Raw genomic sequence first — 12,706 nt, 5'->3', positions numbered from 1 at the left:
TGTTTCCGTTTTGTCGTTTGTTTTCTCCTATATTTGAGTGTGAATTCACATTACTATAAGACGTGTCACGGTACTTTTCTATCCCAAATTCATGTATTTGGTTTTGATGTTTTATTGGTTATTCTCATCGGATTTTGTCTAATACTTAGTCCGGTGCTGTGTGTGTTACATTTTAATGTTGTGTCGTTGTTCTCCTCTTATATTTAATGCGTTTCCCTCAGTTTTAGTTTGTTACCCCAATTTTGATTTTGTCCATAGATTTACGAGTTTTGAACAGCTGTATACTACTGTTGCCTTTACTTATGCAATGACTAAATATGAGTAAGCAATGTCTATAGGGTGTAGCCTAGTGAGTATCCTCTACTGTCCTTGTATATTCAGTTACAATTTTAATTTTCAAAAACAAAATAGAGACTTTACAAGTAAATGCATCACAAAACAACAAATGGTTGAAAAAGAGAAACTTGAAATATAGAAACCAATTTAAAATTAAGGGAAACACAGTAAAAAATAATCAGACACGTCTTCTTCTTTTTTCTTTTTTTTTCTTATTAAATTCAAATATTCAATAAAACGATTAAAGGAGCAGCAAACAAAAATAATCTATAAAAAAGTAGGGTTAAGTACATATACATATTAACATTATATTTTAAAGTTTTAAACAACTTAACTAAACAATGTACTGCAACCACTTATCTCTGTCTTCTTCATTGTTCTCGTCCCTTCTTCGATACGTTTCAAATTTTCCCTCGTCAGGAGGAAAATCGTTGCCACATCTGCTGGCATTATAACTTTCGGTGATATTGACATTTTCCTGCAGAGGCTTAGAGCTATCTCTTGAATCTTGGATGTTCGAAGTCGGACCAATTCGGTTCGGTTTCCTGCCACCAATTCGTGACGGGAAATGAATGCAGCAATTAAGCATGTCTATGGCGATCAAGAAAACCACTGGAAGAATGAGTAAAACAATGCAGCCCCATCCTATTGATTGTGATGATTTTCTTTTGTTTACTGATGAGTTTTTCTTCCTTACCTCCTTTGATACTTTTTTCTTGTCAACCGAGATCTCGGATTTTATATTCTTGTTGAATTCTTGGAGGACCATTTTCTTCACTTCATCATCTGATTTATTCTGTCCATCAAGGAAGTGCCATTTTGTATTAATAAACCTCTTTGGGCATTTACATAACAGTTTTCTGGGTCTCATTCCTAAAATAACAAAATGTTTTTATTTTGTGTTATATTTTATTTGTTTACTTATTGAGTACACAGAATACTAGTAAACACTGTAATAAATTCGTTTTATAAATAACATTAGTCTATATATCACTAAATCTCATGAATGAATAGTCAGTTTAAATGATTTAATGGACCTCATCGTACTACTAATTTGATACATATTTTATGACAATATATGAAATTTGAATGATATATCATCATGTGCATAAAACAATTTGGCCAAAAACTTGAGAAAGCAAGTGAGAATAAAGATATTTAACCAGTAAAATCAACCTGTCTTCTTGTACTAGATACCTGTTTTGAATCTTGCTGTTTTACAATTGTTCATTTTTCTATAATTAGACTACGGTTACGCTTTCGGGTTTTTAAACTGACAAAACTGTCAAAGGTAGACAGTATGTATTTGTACACGAACGAAACGCTTATCATGTACATTTTTCATATAGGCGAACCAATTGTTGATGTGACTTAGAAAGATGTGTCTTTGTATGTTTATTATATGGGCAGATAAGTCCCTATTATAATGTTTGGATTGGTAAAAATGATATAAGGCCGCTATGCAAATTAGGAAAGTAACCCAAAATTTGCCATATGAAACGTGAAAGGAATTGTTTTTAGGAAAACGTTTGTCTCAAACTGAAAACTGAAGGTGATGTTATTTAGATTTTGCAATGTGTTTTGCATTGTCTTATACACTCTTAAAAGCTTATACAATATTTGCGTTTTTTAACCAAATAATCGTGTACGCAGTTTTTTAAACGAAATTCTCCCAACCTAACATAATTTACTAGATTCCTCCATAACGTCACACATATTTCTACTAGGGACTTAATTTAAAAGACTTATTCCGTTGTGTTTTATCGCTGTTCAGTCTTCAATAATTACTGACAGCTTAAAAATGCAGGATACTTATCTGAATGTTAGACGCTATTTATGCTGTTTCCCGCCGATCGAGTTTTACAAAGGATATCTTAATTGTAGGTTGTTTTGGATTTTTAATTTTGGCGATTATAATTATCTAAATGGTTACTGTTTTTGACACGTTAAAATGATATTCCTAGTAGCAAATTTATTTAAACTGTAATTAGGTAAACATGAAAAATTACTAAGCTGTTATGATAGATATATATAATATTTAAGGTATCCTAAATATCTGCACGTATGTAAGTTCCTTTTTAAGTTAACAGATAATTGGGAATACATTGAATTAAGATTAAAACAAATCATTTAGATACAACAAATAATGGAATACGATTCATTAAGAGGATGAACAAAACTCAAAAGAACGTCAAGGGACGAGCAAAAAGTAAGAGAATCAAAGAATTAGAAAACAAAAAATATAACACTGGCTTATTTAAGGTGTTATAACAAGGTCACGTTTCAAATGTGAAATATGAATATCGGTAGGTGAAGTGATTGCTACACAAACCTTACAAACTTAATATCAGAGATACACTCCAATGCGAAGCTTTTATACCTTTGCATATTCCTGGCTCTGAGCATGACTGTTCTTCCATGTCGATACCAGAGCATTGTGTGTCTTCACATGTTCTCCATCTTCTTTGTTTACCTTCAGTTGTATCCTCTCGAACACAATTTACTTCACAGAACTTCCACTCATTCCACAAACTCCATTTTCCATTGGCTACAAAACATTAACGTTATGTATGTTGCTCAGTATGAATGAAATAAGATAACAGTATAACGAAATATTTCCAAACATTGCAAAATATAAATATAATGATAAAATCGGTATTGATCAACTAAATAAGGCAACAGTAGTATACCGCTATGAAAAAGTCACAAATCGATTAAGCGAGATATAAATCGGGGTTACAAACTAAAACCGAAGAAAACACATATAAGTAGAAGGAAAACAGAACGTCAAAAACACTGAACTGCAACGAAACCAAACGCCAGCTTACACAGAAATGAACTATTTGAACAACTGTCATATCCGTGACCTAGTACAGGACATTATAGCAACGGAAACATCTCATGAATCTACGACAGTCCACCATAAAACAAAATATAAACTGCGCGTCACACAAATGTATCAACCCCACAAAAAGTGGCATATGTTTTGGGACGTTTATATTATCACAGGTAAATTTCAAAAATAAAATATTTTTGATTTATCCAAAGGCACCTACAGAATATAAAATAAGGATTGAGTTTGTAATTGTGTTATTTATTTTATTTTCTAACCATAAAATGAATAATTAAAATGAAATTATATTTGTAATGGTGTTACTATTTGTATTTTCTACCTATGTAGGGTTTCGTCTAAACCAAAACAGTGTATAAACAAATCAGTCCTATTTATAGCGATCAATCGCTCTTGACAAAAATGATAAGCTACAAGACAGATTTTTGGGTAAAAGATATGATACTTTTTTCTTATAAATAACAAACAGTTGAGACTGTTATTTTACTCGATATTATTTGCACTCCAAAATTAATATAAATGAAGTACTTTGTTTAATTGATTGTATCTTGAAATCTCGTGATTGATTGAGTTAAAGTTTATATGTGATACTGTGTAAAGCTAGGTTCACACTGCCGATCAGATCAACTCGATTAAGCCCGATTAAGACAAATTACGTGATCGGAAGACTGGTCTTACTCAATCGACAAGATTGTTCGGGATGGTCTACCTTGGTCGTCATCGATATGGATTTCTACCCGACAGTTTTTGACATGTTAAAAGCATTCGAGTAAGGATTGCGAAGCTAGTCACTCGAGAAGAGATCGAGAATTCGTCGCGTAGTGGTCGAATTTGTCGGGAAAGGATCGTAAAGAGATCGAGTTTGGTCGGAATGCAAAACTTTTATGCCCGCGTCACACTGTCCCGATTTTTACGCCGATGGCAACACGATTATGGAAATTTTCAAAATCGGGACTGATCGTATCCAGATCGGGCTATTCGTAGTGCCATCTTTAACCATCGTAGAACCATTGGCCACTTTTTCTAGCCTTCGGGGACAACTTCGGGAAGCGTTATAAATTTTTTAACATGTTAAAAAATCCCCGAAGGTGCGTCCGATGTTTAGGGTTCGTATTGAGTTCATATCACCATCCTCACCATCGTAATGTCACCGGGAATGCATTTTTGAACATCGTATTGCATTCGTGTTTCCATCGTTTCCATCGGGCAGTTTTGACATTACGATGTCTACACGAATGAATCACGAAGCTAACCGAAGGTCTTACGATGGCAACACGACTTCGTGAAGACCTCGTAATCCCGTCGTGATGCCATCGAATAAAAGAACAAAGGTGACAAGATGGAACTACGACGGCAATAAATCCAGCTAGATGTAAGTTAATTTTCGCGCTTAAATACATTTAAAATGTCATGCGCGATATGCACTGGTCAGTCTAATACGACAGTTAAGAAAGACGTTCACAAAACATGGACCTCATATCATATGATTCTTTGAGAACAAGAAAGGCGACAGCGTTGTTTCTATTAATTCAAATGGAACAAGAAGAGCAGCTATTACAGGCTCAGGATTTACTTTTACAAATAAAATATTATTTTTTGTCAATTTTTCATATCAAATAACATAACAAAAATCATAAACGCGCCTCGTATACCAACACTGCAGGTACACGTATATAGGGAAACCAACTTTTTCTTCATTATTCTGATTTTTTATGTATCGTCTGAGTTGTTATCACACGAATGTTTACTCCATAAACATTTTGTTTTCTATATGTCATATTTTGCCGCATTAGTTGCTTTCCCCACATCCTTCCTTTAGTCTATATTATTATGATATTCTTCTGGAAAGAGCTCTTTTTGAATAAAAGGGATCAACGAACCCATTAACTTACCTTTAAGATAGATCAGTAAACATGGGCATAATTATTGGTGATTATTCAGACTAGTGCACACATTTTACAGTTAAAACAAGGCAATGCCGAGCGTGGCATCTCCTTGTATGTAACATATTGGAGACAAATATGGACACTATATTTGTATATGACACATGCAGAAAATGATAAATGGAATACGCATATTTGATATATAAACTATATTTTAGAAATCAACCAAATTATTCAGTAACTGGAAGTACCCACGGTCTTCCGTCTTATGATTAAACCAAAAATTAAATGTACAATATAATATATATTCAATATTGATCAAACAATTTAGAACGCGTGATGCCTTCGGCATATAATTTAAATGCATCGTAAGCTGTACACGGACGTCTATTAGACATCGTGTGGCCATCGCGCCATCATCGTAATCCATCGTGTAGCCTTCGTGATCCATCTTGTAGGCTTCGGCTGAGATATGAAGCTTAAATACCGTCTTCGGTTAACCTTCGTATGTCCATCTTTTGCTATCGTATATACTTTCGGCCCCCTCGTATAGACTTCGTTATTCATCGTACTTGCTTCGGTCACTTTTGGGTATTTTAACGAGATCGGGACCAACTTCGTACGAACTTACAATTTTCGCATTCGGGTGTCCACCGTATATAAAAATCGGGACAGTGTGACGCGGGCATTACCGATCAGTACTCGATCATTTCGAACTTTGCTCGACTTATGTCCGATCATTTCCAGATTAACTCGACCAACGCCCGATCGGATTCAGATATCTGCGACTTATATATTTTATCCCAGACAAGCTCGACTAATGCCCGATCCCTTCTCGGCCACATTCGATCACTTTCCGATCTCTATTCGGCCATACACGAGAACACATGACTGCTACACGATTCTCTAAAAAAAATTGTAGATCTGATTAACTCTCATAACTTTGTTTCCGCAAAAATATATTGACAACATTATTTTTCACTGTACAGAATTTCCTTAATGTACAGTACTGGTCAGTACTTTTGCAAGAAGGGGTAAAATTTTAAAAGAGAGGCAAAAGACACCAAAGGAACAATCAAACTCAAAGATCGAAAACAAATAGACACAGCCATGGCAAAAAACGAAAACCGTCAAGAAGACCAACGGCAGTCCACATAACATGAAAACTAAAACGTAGCAACACGTAACCCAACAAAACCTGCAATGTTGGAACTTTATTATTAGACTAACGATGCTCAAGTTAAATATCTGTCAAAGTTGGTTGATAAGAACATCAAGATTGTATTTTACCTGTTTTATGGGTTATTTTCTGTTTTGTCTATCCGTATTTTTTCGTTTGTCAAGAAAAGTTTGTAATGTATTATAAAAAAGAATATGTGGCACTATTGCCAATGAGACAACTCTTCACAGAACACTTAATGACACAGGAATTATCAATAGTAACTCTGGTCACCTTACAGGAATTTCTTTTTTCATTCGAACTTTTTGACTGAATTTCCCACAAAATTGAGAAGAAAGACAATTTTGGGGAAATTTGCGACATCTTTGCCCTGTTTGTGCGATAATGTTTAGCAAATACAAGCAGGTTGTTGCCATACACCAAACAGAAAATAAATATCTTTAACCATTCAACTACTGGATAAAAAATCTATAAAAAAAATACTGATTACATACTTATGCACATATATGACACCAACAGTACGCTTTATTTGTAAGAAAGTAAGGAAAGGGGGGGGGGTGGTAAAGTTTATGTAAATTGCTATCTAACATAAGCACTAACCCAGTGACAAATCTCCTTTTGTGGTGTTTTTTTTTCCAAAAAAAAAAAAGAAGAGCAATAAAACTACCATGACATATCAGTGTTCACTATGAGTGGTCATCATATCAGCCACTGCCTCGCCTGGATTTTCCAGTGCCCGTTGCTGTCTACACCTTCATGTTCATCTTCTACGATCTATTTAAGCTCCGTCACAGCCATTAACCTGTCTCTCTGAGTTCTTACAACCTTGCCCACAAATCCAACTACTTTAATTCCATGTATATATTTTAAATTTTACTCGGCCTTACTTCTACATAAAACCAAATGAACGGAGAATGTGACCTTCGGACACTGATAATGTCCCAGCTGGCATATGCCATTATAAAGGGTCATAACTCATGAACGGCCACCCAAATTCGCATTTGAACTGGTATTACGTATTGTGTATACGGCGTTCATAAAATTTGTTTGAGGTGAAATAAACTAGAGAAAGGAAACTAATATTGTTGGGACGTACCTACGAACTTACCGACGGACAAGGGTAACACTTAATGCCCACTTCAAAACGGCGGGGAATAACAAATTTGGACGTTTTTATACAAAAATTCTGCATACCCGACCAATATCCGACTATCCCTCGACCCATATACGATTAGGTCGATCTGGTCTGTTCGAGTTCAGGCTGAGATCGTGAATAGTTGATTTCGTCTAGCTAGTCGAGTAAAGATCGTGTAGAAATCGTGAATTGATCGAAATGATCTGATAAGTATTCATTCTGTTGTCGGCATGGAGTCGTGATGGAGTCATTAAGGAGTCGTGAATGGTCGAGTTAAGGTCGTTAACAGTCGGATGACGGTCGGATTGAAGTCGTAAACAGGTCCGATAAAGAATTTGGTTGAGCTTGGTCGTGAAATTTGGACAATCGGGATCATCAATATGGTCTGATCTAAGCTATATTCACACTGCCGATCAGACCAACTCGATCAATCTCCATCAAGACAAATTAACCGATCGGAAGACTGGTCTGTCTCAATCGACAAGCATGTACGGGGTGGTCTTCCTTGGTCGTCATCGATCTGACTTTCGACCCGAGAGTTTTTGACATGTCAAAAACATTCGAGTAGGATCGAGAAGCCAGTCACTCGAGAAGAGATCGAGAATTCGTCGTGTAGCGGTCGAATTGATCGGAAAAGGATCGTGTAGAGATCGAGTTTAGTCGGAATAAAAATAGTTTACCGATCAGTACTCGATCATTTTGATCTTTGCTCGACTAATATCCGGCCATTTCCCGATCAACGACAACCTGTACGATATGTGGTCAAGATTAACTCGACAAATGCCCTATCGCGTCATGATCACAGTACCTCTATATTTTTGCATTCGAGACCAACTCGACCAGTACCTGATCTCTAGGCGACCTCATTCGACCACTCATCGATCTATACTCGTCCATCTACGAATAGTCATGACTGCTACACGATTCTCTAAAGATATGTGCAGCTCTGATAAACTCTTAAAACTTTGTTTCTGCAAAAATATATTGTCACTATTTCATTTTTAACTGTATACAAATTCCTCCGTGTTAGCACGCGTCTGTTCTTTTGCAAGGAGGTGTAAAATTTTAAAAGAGAGAACACAGATACCAAATGAACAATCAAACCCAAAGGTCAAACCGACACAGCCGTAGCGAAAAGCGAAAGCCGACGAGAATACAAACAGAAGTGAGCATAACACAACACAAAAAAAAACTAAAAAGATAGCAACACGAAACATAATAAAACTTTGGATGATCTCAGGTGTTTCGGGAGGGAAGTAGATTCTGCATTTTGGCCCCAGAGGATTTTAAAAATATGAAAGTACTTGTGCATTTACATTTATTATTAGACAGCATATGATTAAGCCTTCAAAGTGAGTTTTAAAGAACATCAATATTATAATTCAGCTTGTTAAAGGTACTATTTTTGTTTTGACTGTCCGTATTTTCCGTATAGCAAAATTTTTTTGTAGTATAAGAATAAGAAGATGTGGTAATAATACCAATAAGACAACTCTCCATAGGACACCAAATGACACAGAAATTAACAACTATATGTCAACGTACGGTCGAATGTTAACAAACACCTTTTTTCATACCCCTTTTTACAATATCATTGGCACTCATAACACATATTCCTATGTCTATTGACACATCTGTGTCATCTCTGTTTTGTTCACAAAAAATATCGTCATTTGAGCTTCATGGACCACCAATAGGATGTAATTTAGGTTGGATTGGTCGGTCCGACATCTCTGCTTGATCGGGATTTGTTACTATCAGAGCTCCCTATGCCTCAACATCAACCCCCACTACCACGCCTACGTGTTCTAGTAAATTTTGGTTGCATGACTGTTTTGTTTCCCCGAAATCTACGTATGAATCAGAAATAGAAGGAATGGAATTGTATTGAAATGGAACACGATCAGCTGTTGAAGTTATTGCTGAGAAAGTAGTAAGATCGCGGTATGAACGTAGTATAATCGTGGTAAGAACGTGCTATAATCGCAGTAGAAGCGTGGTAAGGTCGTGTTGCAATCAAATAACTCGTGGTATTGTCGTAGTGAGAACGTGATGAGCGTAGAAAGATCTTGATAAGCGTAGTGAGATCGCAGAATAACCGCGGTGAGAACGTGGCATAATCGTAGATGGATCGTTATAGAAGCGTAATGAGGACGTAGTAGCATCGTGAAAGCAACGGACATTTACATTTTCATGCCGCTCATACCGCGACCTCACCCCGATCTGAATTTATCTTAGATCGCGGTGAGAGTGGTGCGATCGTGGTCTAGTGGGACTGGGGCTTTAATGAAATATCATAATTATATAACAGAAACACGATTTAAATAGTTATCAAAGGTACCAGAATTATAATTTAATAAGCCAGACGCGCGTTTCGTTCACATAATATTCATCATTGACGCTTATATCAATTATGTATAAAGCCAAACAAGTACAAAGTTGAAGAGCATTGATGATCCAAAATTCCAAAAAAATGTTAAAGGGTTCCCAACGGTTGTTATACATTTCACCTTGTTGTTGGAATTGTGACTCCGTCGAAATTCAATTTATACAAAATTATGCATATCATCTCTGTTCTACGAAGAATTCGGTGAGATTGCAGATTTTTCTTTTAAATAGACGTTTTTGACAAAGAAGGAAAAAGACTTGCTAATGCCATCCATTGCTAACTATTGGCGCTCGTGGTTCTAATAAGCCACATGACAAATTGATATCTTTTTGCATCTTTTGTCAGTAAAACTTTACAGTTTTATCTTTTTCCAAATATCTGAAAATTTTTGATAGGATATAAAAGTGATGATCGTTAACAATAATCAAACAAGTGCAAACTTAATTTGAATAACTTAAGTCACTTTTTTAATATAAATTTGACTACAATTAAGACAAGGATTATTGTCAAATTTCAACCTTAGTTTGTAGACCTGCCTATCCATTTCTTATTTCTTATTTTGTAATTTTTTTTTATAATATCTCTGATTTTATGGTGTGGAAGAAATGTGGAATTAAGCATCGAAATGTGTTGTTTTTAATTGAAAATCTAGATATTCACCTTTAAAAAGAACATATTTAGCTTTCTGACGAAGAAATGTATAAAAAATACTGCTACAAGTCAAGTTAAAAAACGCCGAAAGTCATCAAAGCAGATTAAATAGAAAACTATCAATCAACTGAACAAATAAGAACAACTCCTAGGATCATCATCATCATCATCATCATCATCATCATCATCATCATCATCATCATCATCATCATCATCATCATCATCATCATCATCATCATCATCATCATCATCATCATCATCATCATCATCATCATCATCATCATCATCATCATCATCATCAATACTATCAATCAACTGAACAAATAAGAACAACTCCTAGGATCATCATCATCATCATCATCATCATCATCATCATCATCATCATCATCATCATCATCATCATCATCATCATCATCATCATCATCATCATCATCATTACATATATCAGCCACAAATACAATTAAATTCAATTGAAACACTTATACCTTTTCTTCATGCCAAATTGAAGCAGTGCATAGTACGTTGAGTGTCCTGATCAAATTATTATGCATACAGGATACCATTAAAACATAAGATATGCAGAAAAGAGTCTTATCCTTTTTGTGGTTTTTTTTCCAACAAATATATGTCCAAGAAAGAACTTGACCACCAGAAAGTATTTAGTATATGAACAATTAGAATCAATTGCTTGCACGACACTCGACCAATTAATTCTTAAGTAATCGTTTCATGTATTTGCTCTAATTTAAACGAAAAGTTCAACACATATTCAATATTGCAACGACCTCTGTATGTTTTCGTGTAAAAGGAACTTAAAATAAACAATTCATTGGATACAATTAAATACAATGGACATTATTATTTTTGCTATACTATTATTTTTGTTATATTACTATTTTTGTTATATTATTATTTTTGTTATTATTATTATTATTATCATCATTATAATTATTACTATTATTTTCAATATCATTATTATAATTATCGTTCATATTATTATTATTATTATTATTAATATTATTATTATTATTATTATTATTATTTATTATTATTATTATTATCATAATTATTATTATCGTCATTTTTATTATTGTCATTATTATTAATAGTAGTAGTAGAAGTTGTAGTAGTACTAGTATCATAAGTTGTTTTTGGATCTTCGAGAAAAGTGAGAGCTCTTTTTCAGTGTTGTTGGCTTATTACTGATAAAAAAGAACAAAGAACAAATATTTTTCTTTCTTTCAAGTATTGTCATAAAAGTGCAGATATTTTTTTCTTATACTTTAATACACCATCTATTTTCGCGAAGATGACTCATTGACAACATTGACACTACCTGATGTTGCTTGTGATTGTCTCTCAGTAATTGAAGTTGTAATGGCCGTATTGGCATCTTCAGAAGATGTACTGAATAATTCTGGGATGGTAGTTGCTGGATATATGTAATTGGTTATCATGTTCATGAAATCTGCCGTCGTCGAGTCTCGTATGGACACAGACGTTGCAATTATCGCTTTGGTATTTTTCTCAGTCACAGTTTCAGTTGATAACTCTGTAAATAACGCGACATATATGTTTAGAAAAAAGCCGAATATAACAAAATGACAAAAGAAAAGTATAAGACGAAAAAATCAGTACCATGACAGAAATGAAAAAAAAACAGAAAAAAATTATAAAAATGCAATAAAAAAATGAAAATTGAACAACTTGAACCCAATCAATAACCGGGGTTGATATCGCATGCACCAGATTGTCTCCTCGCAATAGTTCACCTATCTAGCTTCTTTAAGTTTAAGGCAAGAGAAGATATAAGGAATGCATTCTTAAAACTGGTAATGAAGTGCAATATGGATGATTTTGCTATGACAAGTTCAGCTATTTGTTGACAAATTGTCATACTATTCGTTGACAAATTGTCATACAATTTGTTGACAAATATGTCTACAAATACATTAGTAATTTGTGATATATCGCAAGAAATGCTCAAAATAAACTTTTCTATCACACATGTTTATGAATTCAACTAACAAAGACTGGTTTAAAGTTGCGAATATGGCAAAAATACTCATGGAACACTGTAAATAATATTTTTTATTGATTAAAAAAGACTAGGTTTCGAACTATCTTTAAAAAAACAGGTTTTTCAATAAGTTCATGATTATAAAATGTTGTTTTGATTTTATAGACATTGGTTTATTGTAAGTAGAGGACAGTATTTCTAGGATAAGAGCAATTACATTACATAAACCCGTAATAGATTGAGAAACCATAAACAACTTGG

The 12,706-nt window shown here is 34.3% G+C and overlaps 1 protein-coding gene across 1 annotated transcript in view; it reads right to left on the bottom strand.

Moving 5' to 3' along the window:
• Positions 1 to 406: 406 nt before the first annotated feature.
• The window catches only part of LOC143052243 (uncharacterized), a 29,357-nt gene continuing 17,057 nt past the window's right edge, over positions 407 to 12,706 (bottom strand). Inside the window, exons 4-6 of the mRNA XM_076225233.1 lie at positions 11,762 to 11,977; positions 2,717 to 2,884; positions 407 to 1,209 (exon numbers count right to left, since the gene is read on the bottom strand). Coding sequence (XP_076081348.1) covers positions 671 to 1,209; positions 2,717 to 2,884; positions 11,762 to 11,977 — 923 coding nt within the window. The 3' untranslated portion in view covers positions 407 to 670. The remainder of the gene's footprint in view (positions 1,210 to 2,716; positions 2,885 to 11,761; positions 11,978 to 12,706) is intronic.

The sequence above is a fragment of the Mytilus galloprovincialis genome, chromosome 11 (genome assembly GCF_965363235.1).
Source record: "Mytilus galloprovincialis chromosome 11, xbMytGall1.hap1.1, whole genome shotgun sequence".
Lineage (NCBI taxonomy): Eukaryota > Metazoa > Mollusca > Bivalvia > Mytilida > Mytilidae > Mytilus > Mytilus galloprovincialis.
The sequence above is the reverse complement of the archived record's forward strand: the minus strand, read 5'-3'. Positions and strand labels throughout refer to the sequence as shown.